This window comes from Anguilla rostrata, chromosome 18 (assembly GCF_018555375.3).
Source record: "Anguilla rostrata isolate EN2019 chromosome 18, ASM1855537v3, whole genome shotgun sequence".
NCBI lineage: Eukaryota > Metazoa > Chordata > Actinopteri > Anguilliformes > Anguillidae > Anguilla > Anguilla rostrata.
Genome location: NC_057950.1, coordinates 21,525,761 through 21,551,104, shown reverse-complemented (window position 1 = coordinate 21,551,104; position 25,344 = coordinate 21,525,761). Strand labels below are relative to the sequence as shown.

The window sequence follows — 25,344 nt, the reverse complement described above, 5'->3', positions numbered from 1 at the left end:
TTTTGAGATCATCTTTCTTGCACTTGAAACAGCATATGCCTTTGGAGAGGAAATAGCAAATTATTTGTTTATATGGAGTTTTTGGAGAAGAATGAACAAATTATGTATTTCTGGTGGTCGGTTTGTCCCGAACTGTAAATCGAAATGGTAAAACACAAAAGAGCTTTTATATGGAGCATTTTTAAATGAAAGAATTAAGTTGGCTTTACATAGTTTTGGCAAGTATTGTGTCCTAAATATAACATAGTAAATATACATTTTAGTAAATTGTACTTATTGACTCTGTGAATGTTAACTTAGAGCTAAGTTCAATTAACATGCCGTTGCTTTTTTTGTGTGAATGCATATGTGTGAGGCTCCTTTAAGACAACTGTAGCGTGTGTGTGTGTGTTTGAGAGAGAGAGAGAGAGAGAGAGAGAGAGAGAGAGATATACCCATTGTGTGTTTGATTCTTCTTTGCCTTGGATAGATGACAACTACCTCCTCCACTCCCCCTGACACAGTATTCCCAACAGTAGAACATACTCTACTTCTCTCTAAAAATGTGCTAGTTACTCAGACATACGTGTGTGTGTGTGTGTGTGTGTGTGTGTGTGTGTGTGTTTCTGTGTCTGTTTTTCATTTTGTCATTTCATTTTATTTATTTTTCGAATGACGGAGCCAAACAACTTTTATATTTGGAAAGAAATAATTTCTTAACTTGTGAAAATTTAATGTTCCTTTTTGTTTTCACAGTCTTGATAGGCTAGCAGTGTTCGCATTTGTCCCCGGTCTTTTCACTCAACTGAACAAACATGGTCTTTAAACACTGCCCACAGTAAGAGCAGGGTCGGTGTATGGCTTGTGAGAGTGCGCAGCAGGCTCTATGGGACAAGCATTCTGCACCATTAGTCACTGAAACACAGCTGGCTGTGTCAGGATCAAACTGTCCACTGCGAACTTCAGAGGACTCATCCTGCGCAGCAGCCATAATTTAGCTTTAGACACATTACTGGGCTCTTTTTTAATCAACCTTCACTTTTATTCTCTCTCTCTCTCTCTCTCTCTCTCTCTCTGTGTCTCTCTCTATCTCTCTCTCAATTCAAAAATCTATCTCTCTCTCTGGGGGGGACAGAAGTTCTGTGTTTTATGAGCTTACATATTGCAGTCAAAGAGTCTTGTGCTGAAGGTTCAGTCATTGAGCCCCCAGCGTTAGCGCCCTCCACACCATCTGTTTAGAGGAAGACGTATCACACGGGAGAAAAGCAAAATGGGCAGTTTGATGCAGTGAGTTCTTTCCCCGGGGACCCCATAAAATAAACTGTACACACAGCTAGGGGATCAAAGAGCAAGGCTGGGTAGCTTTCAATGACCAGCATTCCTGTCTGACTCCAGGGCAACTGATCGTAAATAAATTTATATGGTGTTTGTGGCAAGGTGGTTTCAAGAACCACGGACATCAGCATATTCACTGCCTTTACAAATTTACATAAACCACATAAATTAGGGTTTGGGGATTTGATTACCACAGTATATTCCAACACGTTTAATTTAACTGCACCTGCTTTCCACTGAGATACTACCATTGCTTTAACCTACTTCACCTCTGAATATTCATTTCAAGGAGAAAGGGTAATGCTAATTTGAAAACCCTGTCATGCCTATAGATAAAAAGCAGATTTATACAGCAGATTTAACAGTTACTGAAGCCCTGACTTTGGTAGTTTTGAAAGAAAGGGGAACCGACCTTTTTCTATGTTTCAATATAATGGATCATTTCTGTGTGATTTTTTAAATACAAAAGAAATATATTGAAAAGAATGACTTAACCCTTGGCCGACTTTTAGTGTGTTTTTAGTCGTATCTAGTTAAAATGGTTAATAACAATGTGAGTCAGAGCTGTCGGCCGGAGCAGTGAGTCTGTGATGTGAGACGCGACCTCCCCAGGGTTAGCGCGCAGGTCATGGCAGAACGCAGGAGTGCGTGAAGAAGAATCTCTCCCAAGGATCTCGCTGCAAACTCAGATCGTTTGGCGGATAATGTATGTGCCAAAATTTGTTATTATCGCACTGTTGATGGTTTTATTTATTATTCTTAATTATGAATCTTAAAAAAGTCGTGTTAACAGCGAGGTAAATTGCGTTTTATTTATTTTCTTAACCAAAGGAAACAAATTCCCTCCTCTGACGACGTATGTATGTTAATTTAAATGAATGTTTAATAATAATTGTGAAAAAGGCGTTCAGTAGTTTCCACAAATATGCTAGGCTGAGTCTTCCGTAACAGTTATTTCAGGATACATCTATGGGCATGGATATTCACCATCATCATTTGCAACGGTGTGTATCAATTTCTAATATTATTCAGAATTGGCCAGTGTTTTCTTATACCAGCAATGGATTCTATTTTTTCTCCGATTGGTATATAGCATTTCTAAAATTATTTCATAGTGTAGCCTGTAAAATCAACAGGTGCTGGTTTTAATTGATGTGTCAGACAAAGGTGGTTACACTTTCAGTGTGGATTTTAAGCCCGGCTTTTCTCAATCACGTGATACCTCGGCATGGTTGAAGATGAAAATGTACTGTAGCGTAGTTTTTTTTTTTTTTAGCATGCTCATATAAGCGGTTAACCAGTGGGGTTGTTAGTCCTGATCAGTTCTAAATTTATAGAATTAGTCTATGATTAGGCTACTTCCTGAACATGTAGGCTACACTTTCTGACTTCCAGTAAATGCATTGTCCACTTAATGGTTCATAAAACAATTGTATGTACGCCCTATATAACCCCTCCTGTTCTGCAACTTGTAATATTCTAACACATGGCTCATAATAATGAATAAAGGAACATTTTAAAATGGTTTATTTTTTACGAAAATGAATATTGTTCCTCTTTTGCTCACAGCAGAGGTGCAGAGGGAGATGAGCAGAAAGAGAGTAGCTGGAAAGAGAAGAGAACCCTCAGCAAGAGCTTTCGGGTTGTCATACGACTGCGCCCCCAAGAGCAGAGGGACCCCCAAGCAGGTGGCACGTCAGTCTACATTAAATTACAGTCCTGCCAGTTAGCAGACACCCATACCCAGAGCTACTTACACAACGTTTTCTTACCAACGTTTTGCGTAGTATACATTTGCACAGCTGGATGTATACTGAAGTGAATGGCTGGATGAATATACTGTTGTCAACATGGCAGTGATCCCTGGGAGTCAAACCTGCAACCTTTAGGTTAGAAGGCCAGTTCCTTACCCATTGTATTACACTGCACTGTCTACTCTGTGTTCAGTAGCTCAACAAAGTGCTGCGGAAAGACCGTGCACATGTAGGATATCCTGGTTAGCACAGGATTGATTAAAAGAGGAACAAAATAGCCTTGCCATTGGAGGGCTGTCTGAAGTGTAGAGCTATTCTCTGCATTTACATAACTGCCGAATTACAACACGGTGTGGTATTTACATTATGTCTTAGTAAAGTGAGATATCTGGGGGTGCCAGTCTTTCTGGGCATGGTCCGCCCCTCAGCTGTGAGTAGAGGCTGTTCCTCACCCTGAAATCCTGTCTCAGAGTTTCAGGAGCAAATTATGGGACCTCCTCAGTATCTCTCTACCAGTTCAGAAAGTTAGAGAAACTTGAGCCAGTCCTTTATTGTCCTGATGATACAGTATTCCCATTTTATGCCAGAGGGCTATATATATGCGTAACTACAATTCAGGATGTGCAGTGTTTTGGGATATCTATAAAACATTAGCAAAAAAGATAATACAGGCATGTTCATGAGCTTATGCAGGTGAAGGACAGAAAACCACTGCAGAGAAGTGGAGGAGATTCTGATACTTCTAACGTTGCTTCCGTAACCCAGAGCCTTATTACTCACCACAAAAAGCACAATCGACATTTAAACCCACGCTAGGTCTTCTTCAGATCCCAGCGCAGGGCCGAATGTCTGTCACATTGTTCTGTTTTTGGTGGGACTCTTATTTCCTCTTTCTTTGATAAAATGTCAGGCCATTTTCTCTCCTCTCTCAAGCAGACGAGACCAGAAGCTCCATAAAGGTTGAGGAGCCGAATCGGATTGTTGTTGACACAGGCCGGGTGAGTGCGTGACGCTTGTCGGTGGCACTTACGTGATCAGGTGCGCTAATTGGTTGGGTTATCCAGGGACACACCCTCCCTCAGAATGACTGACATGTCATGAAAGTAAAAATGAAAGCATTCATAATTGGAAGGTGCTGGAATTGATCGATGTGATAATCCCTACCTTAATATATGACTCAGGATTAGGTATATTAACAAATACGAAAACATATTCAAGTTGCATCATGTGGGTGGACATAAAGGTTATGCATAATGCTTTGTGGCTGCATAAGGAAACCATGTCCTGAATTTACACTGCAAGACTGAATATGTGTCATTTTCCTCTGAACAGTGTTTCCTCTGCTCTGGGGAGTTTTTACCTTGCTTGCTTTTTGGGGGTTCAGGCCTGGTTTTTGCCCGGTTTTTCTTCTGTTACTCTGTAAAGAATATGTAAAAAGTCTCTGTAAAAAGCACTGCACAAATAAAACTGATTTGATTTTACCTGAAGGGCCACCAGCCGCACTCCTTGGATTTTGATGCGGTGTGGGGCGAAAACGCCACCCAGAAGGACGTCTACGAATCCACGGCCAAGGTAGCAACAGGCTGCACTCCTCTTTTATTCCAGTAGTACTACACCTCCTTACTGTGGGGCATCCATTTTCTTTCTTATTTAATCCATAAAACATGCGTGGGGCATATGATCTGCAGTTATAACTCATCAAGAATTGAGTCTGATTTTAAATGGTGAATTCACCCTAGAGATCTTATGTCACACAGACATAAGAGAGCACTTGATATAATGCCACACATAAATAAAATGTGATGTGCTTTGAAGTATAATAAATGCTGTATTCTTGCATACACTGATGGATATTGGCCATATCGATGACCGTTGATGATGCAGGCCTGCGTGTGTGGAACCTGTGCCGTGTCAGGTTGAGGCCGAAAGGTTTGTTGATGTTTCTTGTCTCAGCCTCTGGTGGAGGCTCTCCTGCAGGGCTACAATGGCTGCGTCATCACCTACGGGTCCCCTGGGAGCGGCAAGTCCTACACTCTGCTGGGTGGCAGCCTCGCTGGCAAACAGAGGGGCATTATCAGCAGAGCCGCAGAGGACATTTTCAACAGTAGGTCTTTCCATTCTCATTGCATGCAATTGGGTTTCTGCTAGAGCCAAAATGGCGTCACGCTGTGAGGTTGTGATCTTTCTCTTGACTAGACAGCAGAGACATTTGGAACAAGACCAGAAATAACACAGTGGATCTGGGCCTGGCCTGGTCTGGCATCACATAGATGAGGTTTCCTTCAATGATGAAAGTGATAAGCTCTATATTTGTGTCTATGAAGTGTTAATGCTCAGTCTTTATATTGTGGGTGGTCAGCTGTGTTCTTCAATTGCCAAAAGCAATGTGTGTGAAGGGCTAACTTTAAATGTTGGGAAAGACTCAGGATTTGGTGTCAAGTGCTTTTTTAAATCTGAAAGAGGAAGTTGTGAGTGCTTTTTAAAGCATCATTACAATGTCAGTGAATGCAGCATTTTTCATAAACAAGATTTGACCTTTAATTTTCCCAACCAGCAATGGAGTCGCTGGACTGCAAGATCAGAGTCTCCTTCATTCACGTGGCAAATGAGAAGATTTATGATCTTTTGGTAAGCTCTTGCTTTTGCCACAATAAACTCAAATGCATTCATATATTTTTCCCAAGTATCATTTTTTCACTTTGAAAGAAACAGCAGCGCTGTGCAAGCACTGTAAGGCACCCAGAGCTCTGTAATTCTCTCTAAATGATCAGTTTGTATCCAGGGTAGTTTTCTGTCCCTGGTACATGGATTTCTTTTCCTGCAGGAAAGCCCACCAGCTGAGGTGAGCAGGATCCATGAGGGAGAGGAGATGGTGTTTGTGGAGGGGCTGAAGGAGGTGGAGGTGGGCTCTGCTCAGGACCTGCTGCAGCTCTACAGGCGTGGTGCAGCTAACAGACACTCAGGTGTGCAGCAGGCTGACCCCCCAGGCCTGAAAAAACCTCACAAATCATTGTGCCTCTCACGCATGTGTTTCCGTGTCTCATATGCGCTTGTTTCTCCCTTTCGTATAAAGGGGGGTCAAAGGGTGAGTCTGCTAGCAAGGGCCACACTATTTTCAACATCATCGCCATCAGCGCTAACCTCCCGGAAGGAAGCGACGGTAAAGGCCCGTGATTGCGCTCGTCCGAGTTGCCCTGGCTCCTTGTATCTGTGTGCGCGCATGCATCCAAATGCACTGCGATTCTCTGTCAGAGACAAACATGCCATTATGGAATGGTTAAGGCTTAAAGGCACAAGCTGAAAGACGGTAGGTCTGTTTGTTCCTCAAGTCTCGTATCTTTAGGGGGACCAGTTCAGGAACCCAACACGCACGGTGCTTTGATCACACCGGTTCACTTTGCTTCCAAAGCCACGTTGTCATGCTTTTTTAAACACAATACCGCCCGTGCTACTGGCTTCAGACAATTATGCCAGTATATCTACTAGTGGCTGCTGATTTATCTGCATACTAAGAGCCCCAGGGCCCAGCTTTCAGTTTAAGTTTAGTTAACATGGCGAATACACAAGGTGACATGGCTGCATTATGTAAGGAAAATGAGTGTACTGTCTGTCCATTCATCTCTTAAATCAAACTCACCCTTCGGTGTATGTTTTTTTAGTGATGGAGGGGCAAGGGACGGTCAGCAAGCTTACCCTGGTAAGGGGAGAATTTTTTATTATTGAAAGTACAATCTGAAAGGGATTTTTATACATTTTATATTTTTTATACATTTTAATGCTTTGTTTTCACAGGTGGATCTGGCTAGCTCAGGAAAAGTAAGTCTAGTGATTATCTTGGAATAAGCTTAGCTAACTGTTTATGTTCAACGAGGCTGATGTAATCTCATGTCTGACACCGCTTCTCTATTACAAACACTACAGAGTGAATCATTCATTAGATTTGTAATGGCCATTGGTTATGTGTGAGTAATCATGCTACAAGTTTCAGACAGCTCACACAAATTTCCCGGAGTGCTTCATTGAAAGTGCAGGTGTGCCTTACCTTTGGCGTGCTGTCTGATGATTTCAGGATCTGGACATACTGTACACCAGGAGCCCCCAGACCGGGATCCAGGGGCTCCCTGGGGGTTCAAGAATGAGTTCCTAAATAATACATTTAAACTTTTATAAAAAGAAATGTTGGTCTATTGTTATTAATATTTAGATGATTACATTTGTTATATTTGTATATAAATACATGTGTGATGTAGAGCCATGACATAGAATATAAATTTTGCTGTCCATGCAATGCGAAAGTTTGATTTTGGCTTCATAATAATTGGACGCACTTCCTTATGCTTGCATGGTACATTTTTAATGCATTGCAGCCTATAGTGGGTAAACAATTAACTGTTTTATAGAGGGGAGGGGTAATCCACCAGAGAGTGATTATTTCTCAGGACCTGAAAAATTCTGAGGCAGTCTCCTGACCTTTGTCATTAAATAGAATGACGTGTCGCATCTGTGCTTTTTGATCATTGTGTAGGCACTCCCTTGCAGTAGTGCCCTCGTAGAGGGGAAAAGATCTTTCCACACAACTCAGGAAAACCGCCAAGAAGCCAAGATACTCAAGCGGTCCCTCACAATATTTGGAAATGCAAGTGAATTTGAATTTTCTATACCCTTTCCCGGTAACCCTGGTGTATATCTATTGCCCCCTATGTCTTTTTGCCTTTCTTCTGTGAGATAAAATAAATACTGGAGTGTGCTGTTATACTCAATACTACTCAATACTATTATATAACATGTCACAGTAGGCTGTGCTACAGCTATTTATTCAGTTTCATTTATTTATTTTATGTCAGATCTATTAAAGGTAACGTTGCTTGAAAGTTTAAAAGTTTGGCTGGCAAGCAATTCCTGGTTTATTTAAACCATGTGTTGGACGAGACCATAGTGAACTTTTCTCATTGTTTTCTGGCATTGCTATGTCCATCCTTTCATCTCTGGAACATGACAGAAAATCACTTGGGCGTAAGCATGGGTTTCTTGTGTGCACTGAAACTTTCATCTGAACTGGGCTCAGACTCTTTGGACAGGTCACCGGTGGGCTATACCCCTGATATAGCCTGATTTCTGCAGCACCCTCCATCAGTTTGGAGGGGTGGAGACTCTGAAATGTGTGCAGCTACAGTATCATGCAGGCAGCCTACTGGCTACAATCAACAATGACACGGTCTGGATTCAACCATCCATTCTTAGGCACGTCACCGTGCCGAGGACCCGTGGTTTAGCTGGGATACGCTACGGTGCCGTTTCTAAGCATGTCTCTCATCTGGAAAGCCTGTCTGGTTCCACTCTGAGAAAATGCCATGAGCGGAACACTGGACTGTACTGCCATGGCAACAGAGAGATAAGAAGGGGCCTATTCTGCCTTCAGAGGGTAGTGTCTGTCTGTTCTGAATGATCACAAATGTGTTCATTGTATGAACAGAGCTAAATTACCTTCCTGAGAGGGGAAGGAGCGATGGTTAACATTACCTCGTCTATCACCGCATTGGACAGATATTACGGTTCCTTAGTGAGCTGGATAGAGAATCCGTATTTAGCAGGGCTATTTGGAGCCACAGAGCATAGACACTGAAGTGCCAATGCTGGAGCATCCCTGAACTGTTTAGCTTAATGAATGGCATCTGCGCTCTGTAAACAGCCAGAGAAAATGAATATAAAGGAATTGTCAGTGAGCAGGGAAGATACAAACAGAAGCTAAACTTACTTCAATAAAACAAACGGTGACATTTTGGGTTGCACAAAAACATTTTCACTGTCCACACTTTATTACAGGGTACAATGCACTTATTTTAAATGCTAATTTATATAGTGGCCAAGGTTATCTGGGCTGAGTATTAATTAACTGATAGCTATCTTCAGTTGTTTTTTTGTGAATCAGATCTACGATTTTAGGGAAAGATTCCAGATTTTTGAGAGAACCTATTTGTAATTTCAGGTGATTTTTGCCCTTAGCAGCAGTGCCTGTCAGCATGTACCATATCGAGAGTCCAAGCTGACAAGGATTTTGAGGGACTGGTAAGCACCTCCAGCTATATGTATGCTCTCATTTTTAATGCATTCATTTATATTGTAGTCTTTTCTGGGAGTATTGTCCTGTGAACAAAACTGGCCCCATGTCATCCAGTTTAGGGGGAAACTGCCAGACCTGTCTGATCGTGACGGTGTCGTCCAACCTGATGTCCGTCACAGAGACGCTCAGCAGCCTCCAGTTTGCCTGCCGAGCCGTGGCCATTCCCAGCCGCGCGGTGCGCGCCTCCCAGCTCCGCTGCTCACCTGTGCAGGTACGGCACTGCCACGCCCAGTCCTCACCTGTGCAGGTACGACACTGCCACGCCCAGTCCTCACCTGTGCAGGTACGACACTGCCACGCCCAGTCCTCACCTGTGCAGGTATCACACTGCCACGCCCAGTCCTCACCTGTGCAGATACGACACTGCCACACCCAGTCCTCACCTGTGCAGGTATCACACTGCCACGCCCAGTCCTCACCTGTGCAGGTACGACACTGCCACGCCCGGTCCTCACCTGTGCAGGTATGACACTGCCACGCCCGGTCCTCACCTGTGCAGATACGACACTGCCACGCCCGGTCCTCACCTGTGCAGGTATGACACTGCCACACCCGGTCCTCACCTGTGCAGGTATGACACTGCCATGGCCGGTCCTCACCTGTGCAGGTACGACACTGCCACGCCCAGTCCCCAGTCTCAGCTGTGATCCCAGAGGGCATTCTTATGTCTGAAAGAAGAGCAGTAGTGGGGCATGATTTGTGAAATCAGTGCATATTTTTAATTTCTCTGTTTTCTTTCTATGTCGCTCTGCTCAGATGCAGAGTGTGAAGGAGAAGGCCAGAGCCAGCCCAGGCAGACACTCTGTGCAGCTGCCGTGTGCCCCTGACACAAGGGTACGGAAATGCCGGCCCTCGACTCTGAAGCAGCGCTTTCCTGTGGGAGTGAAACGATTGAGCAGCTCAGTTTGTGTTCTGCATGGTGTCTGTGTTGTGTATACTCATACTGCATATACTCATCAAAGTTAACACTTAACACTTAAACTTTAGAGGCGTATTGTATATTTTATGTGGTGATGGATTATTGTGGCTCATATTCCCATTTCCCTAAGTCCCTCAGGAGCCTTAGCTGTTTGTCTCTGTTTGAAATGAACTATGATATATGTAAATATGCAATATTACAAAAATAGACTGATTTGCTGTACAAAAATATGAATTCATACAAGGTAATATAATTTTTTTAGGTTTATAAATATTGAAATGCCTTGTAAGCATACAGTATCACATTGCTTTTGCTTTCAGTTTCAAATGTATGGCAACTCCTAAAAAATACATGAATTAGTTGTGAATGTGTCAATCCCAGAAGTCCACAGAATCTTAATGGAGGTAAGGGCATGAATGCACAGTGTGTTCTGGTGGGGCGATTCATTCTGGATCTGGGTCTGTTGACCTGCAGGGTGTCCAGCCCCAGACCAGCCTGCCCCCCATCCAGCCCGGCCCAGCACAGAGCTCTGCGCCCTGGCAGAGGCCGGCGGAGGAGGGGGACCAGCGGGCCTTCCTGCCGCAGTTGGACAGGCCAGGGCCGGGGGAGGGCGGGGCCCGCTCTGTGAGGCCTGGGAGGGGGGCGCGGCCCTCTGAGGAGAGGGGGGGCGTCTGGTCCCGGTCCAGCAGCTTGGCGGGGCCTCAGGCTCCGCCCTCCCCTCGCGTCTCTGCGGACCGGCTGCCCCACCCCCTCGTGCCCGCCGCGCCCGCCCCCGCCCCCGCCGCCCCCGTGGCGCTGGAGTGCCCCAACTGCAAGCGGGAGAGGAAGATCAGGGAGGAGTACGACAAGTACATCATCCAGGCCCGGAGAGAGAGGGACAGCCTGAGCCAGCGCGTGGGCCAGCTGGAGGCCGAGCTCCTGCAGAGGGGGGGCGAGGGGAGGGAGGCCGGCTGCCCCGCCGTTCCGTCCGCCGCGAGAACCAGAGCGGCAGCACAGGCGGCCCCCGGACCCCAGGTGACACGGCCTCCCGTAGCCGGGGGCAACAGTGGCAGTGAAGGGGTTCATAGGGTCATGATGGTCTGTAAAGGTGTGTAGGGCGTACTGTAGGGGCAGATTCAGACTTAAGATGGCGAAGGGTGCACAGGAAATGTAAGTCACATGTCGCTGTAATGAGGTCACTACTTTAGGTTAATGATACGCTTAGATATTTAAGGACATTTAAGACTCACATTTGTTTTTCAGAACAAACTCTGCTTATTAGTACCAGAAATGAGCTTTGATTTAAATATTGCAACGGGAGCATTTTTTTATGAATATGGGCCATGTTTGAGAGTGATTTTAAATGACTTACGGTTTCTTTAAAAGAAGTATAAAGCATGTAACATGCAGACCTCATTTGAAAGCTTGAGATTGATCTGCTCCACATTAGCCTCTGGCACCAATCAAAACTTAGGCCTTTGTGCCCAAATGAGTTGGGAGAGCTAAGATTGTGTTAGTCTGCTTTTTCACGTTCTTTCATGTTCTTTTTTGCCTAATAGGGTCACTGGCAGTGTATTTATTGTCCAGCGTGTTGACGGCCTAACTTCCTGTGCAGGGTGAGGGTTCGGACAGTGCCGTGTGTGGGCGGAGAGCAGCAGAGAGGCAGAGGAGGATGACGAAGAGCACAGGCAGCCAAACTGAGCTGGCTCCCCCAGAAGAGGAAAAGGATCGCCTGAAGGAGCAGATTGTGAGTGTCACGCAGATGAATGTGGGTTTCTTCACCTTCATTCGTTTAGGCACTTGGGCTCCTTCTCAGCATGCCATTGTGGTTCTTAGAGGGTTTGGACTAAAATCAAGTAAAAACCTCAGTGGACAAAAGGAATGTCAGCTGTTTTTATACAACTTTTTATTTTACATGTTTTTAATTTTCTCCAAATTTGGAACACAGAGACGCAATTGTAGGCTTATGGCTACAATATCCTCCATGGCATCAGTTCAGGAGAGTGCAGGTGAGCACGCTTCCCTTGTGCAGACTCAGACGATAAGACAGGAAATATCCGTGGGTGGCCAGTTATGCATCGCCCTGAGGGACTGTCACGGTCAGGATTCCATTCAAGGCTGTGGGGCACACCATTGCAATAACGACTGCTACTGCCCGGTCATGCTACCCCGGAGGTGGCCATCAGTCATTTGGCAATTCAACGAGGAAACACTTAGACGTCAAGTCACGTCATCAGCTGGTTCCAGTAGCTGGGCGCTGAAGCTTGCTGGTGCTCTCCGTCAGGCTGTGGTCTCTCCCCGGCCTGCAGGAGAGCTTGCGGAGGGAGGCGGAGGCTCCCCGGGGGCAGCTGGAGGAGCGCTGGGGGAAGGAGCGGGCCCTGGAGAGGGGCGGGGCGGCCCGGGAGGCCGAGGAGCTGAGCACCCAGCTGGACCGAGGCAGGGAGAAGGACAGACAGCAGCTCCGCCTCCTGCAGGAACAGAAGGTACGCGGGGAAACGGAGAGGAGGACCAGCGGCCGAACCGCACCCGAGACGCCGTCAGCCCTCCCAATCGAGACCGTCCCTGGGAAACGCCAGAGCTGGCCTCGGTCCTCTGGCCCGGCCTGGATTCTGTACCAGACTGCGGGCCCAGCCACACCCTAGAAAAGTGCCTTTAGAGGATGAGCCGTCCAGCTGTCTTTGCCTTACCTTATATGCACACTTCAGTATGTTGCAATTTGCTCTGGATAAAAGCATCTGCTAGACGAGCGAATGTAAGAAGACAGCCAGGCGTGTAGCCGGTCTTACTGGCTGTCGGTTTCATTTTCCAGGAGGACCTGATGTCGGAGCTGCAAGATTCCAAAGCGGAGCATGACCGCTTTAAAGAGGATGTTGTTCTCACTGTGACTGGCTTGCAAAAACAGAAGGTACAAGCAAGCGTGGTAAAACACGTCTTAAAAACAGAGATCTCCCACGAGCAGCAGAATGTATGATTCTGTATTTGGTGAATTTGGTGAATTTCCAGTTGTAAAGTTCATTCAGACCACATGACTGGCTTTTTTCAAACAATGTGATTTTGATGTTTCCTTCACAGAAGGAATTGTTGTCTGAAATAGAGGAAACAAAAATATTTTGCGATAAGGTAAGCCATTTTGAGTGACGCTTCAAGTTGTTTATTATGACTATTGAAAAGGGTGTTGATAGCAATAACAGCTTAACAGTCAGGTGCACATACACACCCCCCCCCCCTCCCCTCCCCTCCCCTCCCACCCACCGCAGATCAGGGCTGAGAATGCAAGTCTGAGGGAACAGGTGGAGGCTCTCCTGGCGGAGCTGAGATCCAGGCCCCGCCCAGATGCCCACGCCCACCCATCGGCCCCTCACGTCCACACGGTCACCACGAACACGGAGATGCTGGTGGTCTCGCACCACGTCTCCCAGCAGTGCGCCACGGGCGCTGGAACAGGCAGGTCTCCATCGCTCTCAGAACAACAGCTGCTCAGTTCTGTCCCGAACTCCATCGCTTTCAATTACCAGTAGTGATTGTTACATCAGCATTACAACGTTCAGTTAAGAACATTCTAATCTCATATTTGTGGTCTTATACATTGAAGAGTAAATATTTGACCATAGTACCACTCGCTGTGGTCCATATAAATATAGAGCTTGTAACTCTAGAGCTTGGGAGGTTGCAGGTTTGAATCACAGGTGGGGGCACTGCGAATTGTGCGATATTCACTACATTGTACTGAAATGAACAGTGTTCAGCAGTGCCCCTACTTAACCAGTATTGCTTCTGGAGAAATAGGTAATATTTTAAATATGTAACCTGAGTAAGAAGTATGCTTGGCATGCATGAAAGCTGAAAGTATGGAGGTTTGTGTACTGATATCAAATGAACATTATGTGTTTACATTTGTTTTTGGTTTTTTTTTTTCTTTTAGAAGGCGGATGCTTCTTCACTGGCTGTACCGGTTTCCCGAGCTCCAGTTTTCCTGGAAAGCAACCCGAGTATTCCACAATGAAAGACATTGATGACAGCCTGCCCAAAATGAAAGACATATTTAAGCAGCTGTGAGCTATGCATGAATACTCAAGCTCAAGAATTTTTACTTTGTTTTCATCTATTATTCAAAGCTATCAGGGCAGGATGGGTGACTGTGAACTGGGCTTGCAATGCATGGGGTTGCCAGTTCAGGTCCTAATTGGGGCACTGCCATTGACTCTCGTGAGCGAGTTCCTTGAATAACTGCAATAAGCATCCAAGTGTATGAAGGATTGTAAGCCAGCCTGGATAAATGGCCACAGTAAACATCCGCAGTAAATGCTGATCTTGTTCGTGTCCCGCAGAAAGAGAGAGCACGGTCTGCTGCTGGACGTGATGCTGGTCCTGTACAGGCGGGGCTGGTTTGCGGAGGACGCCGTTCCGTACGTCAGGAGGACCCTGAGGAAGTGCGGGATGAGACTGAAGGACATGGACTGAGCGACCGAGCGCGTGCGCTCCTCTTATCCAACGAGCAGCGAGAGCATCCACGCTCACAGACACGCGCTAGCACGGTCATATCAGAGAGAGGCTACACCACGTAGGGACAGGCCCTAAACATGCTTTATACATGTTAAAAACTGATTATGGAAAAAATAGGACCGACAGTATTTATGTCTTCAAATGTATTTTTTAAATATTTTTTTTTTGTTTATTTCTCAGAAAAGTTTTGGGTTCACATATTTAGCCATTGAGAGACATTTGTCTTCTAAATTCATCATTTTGGCCAAATCTGTTGGTATACATAAATGTTAACAGGGGCATTGTTTCGCTGGTTAAGTAATTGCCGACTACACTGTAGTTGTGTATGTATTTGTAGGGTACTGCATTTCTTGAAGTGGATAAGTCTGTCAAAACCTGATAAACCTGTAACTAACTGCCATGCATGACCTGACCATGCCTTTCCTCAATATCAATGGACTAATTTATAAAGAGGACCCATAACTTTGTTTATGTGAGAAAAATGCTGCTGATAAACTGCTGTCTCTGCTCCTCATAAGTGGTGGAAGGTGCTGCATTAAGCTGGTGCCAGTCACGGTCAAGCCTGAATTTGTGCTGGCTGATCTCATGCAGGAGGCAGCTGCCAGTTCTTTGGCAAGTTGTAGCTCTGCACAGCTCTCCTGTGCCTGTTCTCCCAGCAGACAGCGCCCTCTGTTGGCCATTATGGCTGGGCGATATGGATTAAATATCATGATAGTTTTGACCAAATACCTCGATATCGATATTGTGGGGATGACTATTGGTACTTTCACAAAATTACACAATGAGATTTTTGATAAATAATTATCAGTAATGCCTATGTAATAACTAAGTGGGTAAAGGCAAATAATAGAACAGCTAGAACAGTCAGGTAAGTTCAGAAAATGACATCACTTTACTGTAATGCTGCCTTTAAAACCAGGAAAAGACAACACTTATGCCATATCACGATATACAAAATCCCAGTCGATATGTAGTCTCATATCACGATATCGATATATTGCCCATGTTGGGAAGAGGAAGCCCCTGGGCTCACAGACCCCTTCTCACTTGTGTCCGTTTAAATCAAAACAAAACAGTGGCAACAAAGAGAGAAATTTTTAATAAACAGAAATAAATGATATTTAACGAACACTGCACACACAAACTGTGTGTCCGTTTAACCTTGGGGTCCAGTGTGCCATCCCCCTGGTCTGAATCCTACAATTTAAACAGAGTTCCAAGCATCATGGACTTTGCATTAGGATTTTAAAAATTTACTTCAAATTAGTTTTTTTGTTTTTTTCCCCTCTTCATTTGGAGGCTGCAAAATGCAGGCTAGGGCGTACGACTGCACTCTGGCTCAGTAAACACACTCTTCCACTTTGTTTCGGCCTGTTGTCACCAGGATGACAATGCACTTACAAGCTGCTGCTGCTGCCTGTTTCCATGGGAACACATTCTTTTTTAGAAATGGTGCATAAGGGCCAAATATTCCATGCACCATTTGTTAAATAATGTATGAATAAGACGCACTGTGGAAATAAAACTGGCGACTTTTCATAAACATGTACAGAAGCCATTACTAATTACTACATTACTTATTCTGTCACTAGTGGGTGGCACCGCTGACACTGTCCAGATGCAGACCTGAGCACAGTATTTTTTGGAAATGAATATTTTCATTTCTACTTAATGTTCACAACTTGCGCACCGTGTGGTTTCACAGGTGCTCGTCCATGTTGAGTGAGAGCTGCGGTACGGCCGTTAAAGTTGGGTTCACTGCAGGTTCCTTATAAAAATGCTAGTGCATTATGTGCAGGCTCAATGCACGTTTTCACCCTCGTGCTTTTAGAGCTGGCTGCGGCGGCAGGGTTTCAAAGGAAGCGCCTTTCTATGGGATTTGAATTCCAAATCTTAATTTAACTGTCATTTGTTATTTATAAATGGGTTAATAGGTCCCAGAGTAGACATTGTACTCCTGTAGGGCCTTAGTATCAAACTGCCACAATAATAGCCAGCCATCAGCTAATCAAGTTTGCTTCCTCATTCAGTTAAAGGTGTTAAACAATTAACTGAGGAAAGCCTACACCAAAATCTCTCTTCTTCCTTCTCCTTGTCTAAAAGTAAAAAGATAGAAGACTTCCCACAAATTTTAGCGACCCTAATGTACAAAGCATTAATAACAAGCATTAATAACACTGCAAAAAGAGTTAGAACACTGGCTTACAAATGGAAGAACTACAGGCGCTAAACAGCTAAAAGAAATTAAACTTAACGGATAAACACTTCTGAATTATGCATAAGAGTAGCTAGAAAACAATTTGTGGTAGCGATTGCAATTAGCGAATGAACCAGGTTGTGCTAGGACTGGTAGACATGGCTAATTTGGCTGTATGCGTTAGTTTACATCGGCAACATTGTGCATTCAGACAGTAAGTGTAATAGCGCAATTATCTACAATCCCTACAATGATGCCAGCCACGAAAGCACACATTAGGAAAGAGAGGGTAGAGTCAGTTATGACAGAGTAAAAATGATGCATCAGTCAGAATTCTTAATCATTCTTTTTATTAATGGACTGCCATCTCCAACGGAAACACAATCCCCTCAACCACTCGCACACAGAACAGAAGACTGGACTCCAATCTTAAACTGACCAGCGGAAACGGTCACAGTTTTTAAATGAAGAGCTTCAGGTAAATCATTTCAAAGGCCATATCTTGCGAAAAAAAAAAAAGCCAGGAATTTCACAAGAGTGACAGCCAGAGTGCAACTGAAGCAGAAACACAGAACGGTTGCAGCAAACGAGGGCGAGTGCTCCCAGTTCACTCAGAGCACACTAAACAGCTCAACTACGCCCACAGCATCTCAGTGCTCCGTCCAACAAGCACAATCCCATGATGCTCTTGGAAGTCCACATCACCGGCTTTCCTTATCGAGTGTTCACCTACAATGGGAAAAAGGCACTACAGTCAGAAGCCAAAACTGTTGCCTCACACACAATTCATTGCAATTCTCAGCCAGAAACTGAAATTTTATTGCTTTTGGGTTAAGTGCACTTCACAGGCATGTTAAAGAGGCCTGGCTTCAGACTAAACAGTGCTTACTAAATAGGAAATCCCAGTTTACACCCTCTTATAGCCTTCGGCAGAATCTCTCCAATTAGGTTCTTCCAAGCAGGAATGTAACAAAGACATGCTACTTTTTTCCCCCCCACAGAGGAACCTACTGAGTAATTGGTTATAAAAGCCCAGTTTATACACCTGTATCTTAATGTAACACTGCATCATTTAGCAACCCATAACAACTTTCTGCTATTGGAAGAATTTATTTTTAAAAATGGCAGTTTTTTTAATAGTACCATTTACCCCCATACTTCAGAACATACTAAACATGCATTAGGAAGATGTAGGTACAATGGCCGGTTCAATAATTATTATAATATTCTACAATATGCATTGTTAACTGCATTTGGTTAAGAAAATGGCAGAAATGGCCACATTAATTGCATGTTTCTCAAAAATGATTTGCATGAAATATTCCTCCATAGGATATTTTTGTGGAAAATACAGAAAATCCGAGATAAGGGAATTTGTCCAAAATCACACGGTATGCCCCCCAACTCCTCATCACTTGCACGTGCCATGTGAATCTTGCTCTGGCAACCTTACAAACTGCGCAGGTTAAGTGTACATGCAAAATACACATACAATACGGTAAGAGGAAGAGCAAAGATTGATAACTCGCATGGGATGACTCCTGGATCTGCTTTTGTGTCTACGGCAACCCACAAAGAAACGATACCCTGCCTCTTCCCCCAAAACACATTTTTGTGCAAAGGAGCGGTCCCCTACCACATCGTCGATCTTGAGGATGCTGCGCACGGTCTCAGTGGCCAGCGTCAGGGCACTGACAGACACTAGGAGAGGCTGAACCACCAGCTCCTCCAGGATGTTGGAAATTCCACCCTGAAGGGGGTTTAAAAAAAAAAAAAAAATTTTTAAACCCACATACATTCAAACTAGTACAGTGATTCACTTGCCTATACCACCAGTTCAAGCACATTCAAATTTCTTTGTAGGTCCCAATCTCACAAATTGAAGAATCTAGAACAGTTCTACAGTGGACTGCATCACTGCCAGGCTGTGCCAGTGGTCAAAAAAAAAAATATATATATATCTAATGAAATAACCATGAATACGAGTCCTGTCCCAGAACCAACTCTTCCAGCCCAATCCAAAACTATTTTCAGTAAAACGCAGATTCTGATCTAGTATCCATTTCGAAAGCCATCATTTGCATTAAAAAGCAGAGTAAGCCCCCGTGATCTCGTGTTTTTTTTATTTTTTCTTAAATTCTGAAAATCAACTCTTGTAAAAATGTTTAGAATTTTAAGGAACTTCAAAGTCCTGTGTCTTCTCTTTGAGAGCAGAGAGTGGGAACCTTGGTAGTACCAACAGTCAAAACAAGGAGAGCCTCGCAGGAACACGCAATAAGCCCCCCGCCCCTCCAACCTTGCGGACGTTGATCCCAGCGGTCTTCTCCCCCTGGGCGTGTCTGTTGCGGAGCTCGGTGAGCGTACAGATGGGGTTCAGGCCGCCGTTCTCCGCCAGCGTGGAGGGCACCACCTCCATGGCGTCGGCGAAGCCCCGGATGCAGTACGCCTCCACGCCCCCCAGAGTGCGCGCGTACTCGGCCAGCCGCACCGCCAGCTCGATCTCAGGGGCACCGCCGCCCGCGATCAGGGCCCTGATTGGTCAGGAAAGGTGGGAGAATGATGATGTCAGTGAACACGCTCCACACAGGACTCTGACTTGTGCAATGTCAACTCACTGGATATCACATGATCAGTCACACTTCACACAATGCAAGTGCTCCGTCAAGCCATCACGAAGCATGTGAAATGCCTTTATCATTCATGTCCCATCTATATGCCATGGACAATTTCTCCAAGATAGATTCTAAAAATGACAGGAAAGGGGAGGGAAAATTGGAAGCGGGGGGTATGTAACAGGATGAGCCCAGCGCTCCACTTTCGAGCCTTCTGAAGAGAGCCACATCTCAGAGCCGCTTCTCTCACTGCTAGATCTCCGCTGACGTTACCTTTTCTTCACCAAACAGCGGATAACGCAGAGGGCGTCGTGTATGGAGCGCTCCACCTCCTCGATCACCAGCTTGTTGGAGCCGCGCACCACTATAGTTACTGTCCTACCAGGAGTGGAACAGCCCGTCACCTGCAAAAGCAGTCATTTACTTAAAAAATAAATAAATAAATACACAGTCTAGAGCTTAAGGGAAAGCAGACTTTCATTTCCAACTGGCAACAAACAAGTGATCAATGTGTTACTAATCATTTCCCTACAGAAACTGAATGCATTTGAAAATATATTGCAACATATTGCATTTTGCAATATATATGTAGATATGCATCTAACCAGTCATTAGCATCAAAGCATAAAAGGTTGAATTATTTAAGACCTGGCATAATCGACTCGTTACCTTGATAAACTTGCCAGATCCATCCAGGCTAACTTCCTCAACCAGCTCTGCAGTTCCCAGCATCTCCGGGGTGAACTGGTCAATGTGGGCGATGGGCTTCGTGCCGATCGTCTGCGCGACAAACAAGAGATGAGCTCCACGCCCACATCGCCTCCTTACCCCGCATCGCTCTTGCGCCGCTCTAGAAACGGAGGAGACGCCGGGACGGCCCGCCAAAGGCGCACAGCCTCGTTACCTTGCAGATGAACTCGATGTCCTCCCGCTCGATCTCCTTGATGACCATGATCTTCATCTTGGTTAAGAAGTGCAGGGCCAGGTCACTCAGCGCATCTCTGGGAAAAACACGGCCGGTCGTTACGATCGGCCTTCCTGCCGACTGTGGCCAAGAGACATTGGACCGTCCCAAATTCTAGATTAGGTTTACACAGCCTCAAAGAAAATGGATGCCGGAAAAGGGGACACAAGTACCAACTTCTGAGAGAGAATGAGTCATAGCCATCAGCCTATTAATCTGGACGGAACACACATGGTCGTCACCTCTGAATGATCTCATGGACAGGACAGGTCAGGACAGGCCTAGACATGTAACATCTTGATTTGTAACCGAAATCAACAACCTATATTTAAGGAAAAAAAAAAAAAAGCTGCTCGAGCTGAAAGCAGAGCAGGGCGTGGGCGGGGCCATCATTGGGGGCGGGGTTACAGCTGACCTGAGGATGGATTTCTGTATCAGCAGCACGTTGCACCCGGACTTCTTGACCTGTTTGACCAGGCCGAGGATGTACGCTCGCTCCTCGCGCAGCACTCGGTCCATCTGTGCATAGTCCGACACCACGATCTGGTTGTCCATCTGTCCAGGAGGCAGGAGAAGCACCAACATCAGCCCACAGATGCCAGGGGGTGACGGACAGAAAACAGAACCAGCGTATCACCATGACACAAAGGTTGTCAAATTGGCAGAAGTCTGCCGTTTGCCCAACCGCTAGAACAGTTAGTTCTGACGTGGTGCATTATTCACAAGCAAGCCATCTCTGCCCACTTACGTCAGTCTTGGGTGGGGACAGGCAGAACTGGATGAGGCCAATCTTGGCCTTCTCCACCCGAGATGTGCCCGAGTTCACCAACTTCTGCGTCAGCACCAGCCCGTCCACCAGCTCACAGTCATCGATGGTCCCTCTGGAAGGAAGAGCGCAGTTTATTAGACGCCGTCTGCGTTCCGGGACCCGGGCGGAAAGGCCGATCGCGAAACGCCGCCGCCGCTCACCCGAGCTTCTTGACGATCCTGATGTCCCTCAGGTCGACGCCGGTGGCGGTGGCGGGGTCGATGACCTTCATGACCGCGTCCACGCTCATGGGCGCCAGCAGGCTGGAGTACTGAGACACCACTTTGGAGGAGAGCGAGGTGGTGGCGCTGTTGAGCAGGGTCTGCCGGTCGCTCAGGTCAACCGGGTGGCTCATGCCAATCAGCACCTCCACTCCCTTGTCCACTGCCTTCTGGAATGACTCCGAGATGACGGTGGGGTGAATACCTGACAGAATAAAGAAAACGAGGGGAAAAAACTATGCTCAGGTAAATATAAACTGGCCCACGACACTTTACCAATTAAATCAGTGAAATAAAATTAAGCATGCAACGTTTTTAGAACAGGAAAAAGAAAATTACATTAACAAAATACAGATTTGGCTTTGTGAAAACAGACATCAGAACTGTGTGTGTGTGAGAGAGAGAGAGAACTTCTAATATTTGATAATATTGTACCTTGTAGTTTGATTCATGTCGAGTGTCCATATAATTGTAAAAGCATTATGACTTAATACTACGATAGACTGGCGACCTGTCCAGGGTGTATTCCTGCATCTCGCCCAATGCACGCTGGGACAGGCTCCAGCACCCGCCGCAACCCTGCTCAGGATAAGCAGGTATAATGGATGGATGGATGGATGGATATGACTTAATACAACCCAATTGTTACTACTGCTACCTTTCTGGAGCAGCCTGGAGCAGGCATCCAGGAGAGCCCCTGCTATCACCACCACAGAGGTCGTGCCATCCCCAGCCTCAATGTCTTGAGCTTTGGCCAGTTCCACCAGCTGTGAAGCATAAGGTAATGGGGATTTAATGAAAATGGCTGGCACTAAAGCACTAGAACAGTTCACCATAAAGGGAAAGTCCCCAACACCTACCATCAATTGGGCACATGATGCAAGCAATACATTTTATACACTCCCACCCCCCACCACCACTTTCTAAATGTTAGGCAAGCTATGACAGAAAATGTTTGCACCTCTGGCTTGATATAAAAGGGTGCAAAATCTTGAAGAGGCTAATGTAAGGTGTATTGCTTAATTTATTACATAGTATATATTTGTACACTATTATATGCCCAGAAATTAATTTGAGTGCTAGTTAACGCAAGTAATGAAAATAAAGGCATTGTTCGTCCACCCTGACAGACAAAAATGAAACGCTGCGTGCTCAGACACAAATGCAAACTCATGACACCGACCCACCATTTTAGCAGCTGGGTGCAAGACCTGCATCTGCTTGAGGATGGTGGCTCCGTCGTTGGTAATGGTGACATCACCTTTCCCATCCTGTATCTGCAACGACAATCACCCATAATCGGCACACTTCAAGACGCAGTTAATTATACTTCTCAAATCGGAGACGCAGCTCACCATTTTGTCCATGCCTTTTGGACCGAGGCTGGTTCTGATAGCGTCGGCAACAGCTGTACAAAAAGGAGACGACGTTAGCTCTGTAGGCCCATGAGTTTTGCAAATCACTGCGTTTTACTTTTAGGTGATAATTAGTCATATGAACGGTTGAATTAATAAAAGTACAATATCGTATGCCCATTTTCTCCAAATTCACACGTTTTTTGAAAGGAGGCGGCTTTCTGTCCATCTCAAACTTGTATTATGAATCTTCGTTTGCAATTTAAGGAATACAGTGTCAACTACTTCCTCAACTCTAGTTACTTAAACCAACTGAATTAAAAAAAATCCAAGCAAGTTTGTTCATCGGTTGCACGAAAACTTTGGCATATAGCCTACCTTTCGCGGCAGAAATGTTGCTATAACGAATCTGGGCCGGTTTGTCTCGATCAACGTATGCACTTCCATTTCTCCTGCCCGCCGGTTTTAGAGCTAGGTTCGACATTTATTTAAAGATACAGTAATTCAGCTAGTTATGCAGATATTATGTATTGTCTTTCCAAGTGGAATGGAGCTCTCCGTTCACTACTGCAAGACAGCCCGTTTCTGCTCTCACCAGACAGCTTCCCCACACCCACCTGATTAGAGAGCACGTAAAAAGCAGTGTCGAGAGTGACAACTTGCTATTTTTTTCTGTCCGCAGGAATAACAACGTTCTGAGAAGTCATTCTTTACCGAGTCGTAGCCAACATCACTAATTGATAAGTAATGCCTTGTGGTCAACAGCGGTTTCTAATGAAAGTGCAAACACCTGAATGAGTACCTTTTGAAACAAAAATGTGACATTACATTATAACCGTTTTATGCATTTTACTAAGTTTGACAACGGTTTAGCAAATCTGCCATTTCCATCTTGCCATTTCCTCCACCATCTTTGTCCAGTTCATTCGGTAACTGCGACATAAATACGCAGCTAATGCTAGTTGGTGCTCGAATGTGACAAAATACGTTTTAAAACGAATTGTCTCCGTTTAATGAACTGCATTTCAAATAAAAACGGTAACATCAGGTTGTATGTGAAATTCCTCATATCTTGATTAAAACGGCTTGCAATGTGTTTGAATGTTTTTGCGCCAAAAATCTAAAAAATGATTTAGAGTCACAAACGGTAATTCTAGAGAGTCGTGGTTCCAGTTCAACCCACGTGCTGCAGTTGATTAGCTAGTGCTAGCTAGTCAATGAAGCTCAATCGTAGCAATAAACAACCTGTGTGTGTGAATGGTTATTGTATATGGTAACTATCAAGTCCATTCGTGGGGCTCTCGTAATTGTTTAGGAGAGATCAACCTGAGGTCATGTCCTCTCTACCACAACCAGCTTGTCTATTTTTCTAAATAATAGATCGGTCACTATTATAATTGCTGTAGTGTCTTCAATTTTAAACTGTCACTGTTTCCGGCTGGCCTTCAGTCTAAGGAAAAAGTTTAAATCTAAAACTGCCACAAGGTGTCGCTCTTGCCCACAAGATACGTTTGACTAGTCTGCAGTGGTGTGCAGGGATGATTTTTTGTCATAATGGTGGAAGTTTAATTTTATTTATTTATTTATTTACTACGGTACAAGGCTTGTAGTCAATGTATAGTATATATATATATATATATATATATATATATATATATATATATATATATATATATATATATATATATATATATATATATATATATATTGCAGTTGCATTACCTACGAAGTTTGTTAATTAACGTTTGTAAAACTACAGCACGTATTGGAAGAAAAAGCTAGGCTTTATAATCTCATATCGACACCTGCTCTGGTAAGCATTAATTAACCTGTACGAAAAATTAGAGTTGGCAGTTGGTTCGTGGGTTATGCAGGCATTTCAAAATCATGCATAGCCGGCCGAGTTATGACGCAGCAGGACAATATGCTTCAAAGCTCACTGAAGTGTCCGAGCAAGTGCTCAGATCTATATTAGGCTATAGCGAATTAAATAAGCCTATTGCTGTCGACATCTGTCGGTAGGCGACGATGTGAAATAATACAAAACATGGTGTTTGCTTAAATATGAATATGAATATATGTATGCATGTATGTGCGTGCGTGCCAGCATATATTTCACGATATGCCCACAAGTGAAGCAAGTTATGGATTAGTTGCTTGAAAGAAAATAGCTACATCAAAAGTTCTTCATGTAAGTGATAACTAACAACATATTAATTTCCAAATTTTAATGCAATTCCTGCATCACACACACGGACGTATGCACGCGCACGCTTCACACACACACAAAACCAAACGAAGAAGGCTATTACTGGGAGTTACAGAGTAGCGGTTTATGGAAGAGGGAGGGAAAAGAGAGATGTACGGATATTAACTGGAATTATTGGCTTTACTTTCCATTAAGATCCCACAGGTAGATACTGTAGTCTAGTTAAATTGAGAATAAGTACACGACGTTACAAACATTGGGGGTGTCTGCAAGGCACCTGCGTTAGCGTATAATTGTCCCTACAAACAAAATGTGGTTGTGGCGACGTACTATTAACGTCCTCTATTGGTCTCGTAACGTCCCCTTTACGTATAAAATTACGTAGTAT

At 44.7% G+C, this 25,344-nt stretch overlaps 2 protein-coding genes across 2 annotated transcripts; one reads left to right on the top strand and one right to left on the bottom strand.

Moving 5' to 3' along the window:
- The first annotated feature begins 2,855 nt into the window (after positions 1-2,855).
- On the top strand, positions 2,856-16,108 carry si:ch211-63b16.4 (uncharacterized). The gene is given in 21 exon segments (XM_064318170.1): positions 2,856-3,009; positions 4,005-4,066; positions 4,557-4,640; positions 5,022-5,172; positions 5,623-5,696; positions 5,893-6,031; positions 6,142-6,228; positions 6,728-6,765; positions 6,861-6,884; positions 7,594-7,704; positions 9,055-9,134; positions 9,244-9,652; positions 9,946-10,023; positions 10,583-11,122; positions 11,703-12,524; positions 12,526-12,570; positions 12,897-12,992; positions 13,160-13,207; positions 13,345-13,601; positions 13,960-14,139; positions 14,416-16,108. Coding segments are annotated over 21 exon segments (3,612 nt in total). The 3' UTR covers positions 14,549-16,108.
- A 1,012-nt stretch (positions 16,109-17,120) lies between these two features.
- Positions 17,121-23,380, bottom strand: LOC135244686 (T-complex protein 1 subunit delta-like). Its single transcript, XM_064317175.1, has 13 exons — positions 23,126-23,380; positions 22,748-22,800; positions 22,580-22,669; positions 22,051-22,159; positions 21,333-21,597; positions 21,112-21,244; positions 20,779-20,918; positions 20,304-20,400; positions 20,069-20,179; positions 19,673-19,803; positions 19,084-19,318; positions 18,424-18,537; positions 17,121-17,516 (listed from the first exon to the last, which is right to left on the bottom strand). The coding sequence occupies exons 1-13, from the start codon at positions 23,229-23,231 to the stop codon at positions 17,502-17,504; spliced, it is 1,599 nt and encodes a 532-aa protein (XP_064173245.1). The 5' UTR covers positions 23,232-23,380; the 3' UTR covers positions 17,121-17,501.
- Positions 23,381-25,344: the final 1,964 nt, after the last annotated feature.

Excerpts from the sequence above, each read along its gene's own strand:
- LOC135244686 (XM_064317175.1), bottom strand. The coding sequence starts at position 23,231 with ATGTCGAACCTAGCTCTAAAACCGGCGGGCAGGAGAAATGGAAGTGCA. Across the intron at positions 20,919-21,111 it reads TGTCCCCACCCAAGACTGAC|ATGGACAACCAGATCGTGGT; the intron begins GTAAGTGGGCAG and ends CCTCCTGGACAG. Across the intron at positions 19,319-19,672 it reads CGCTGTTTGGTGAAGAAAAG|GGCCCTGATCGCGGGCGGCG; the intron begins GTAACGTCAGCG and ends CTGACCAATCAG.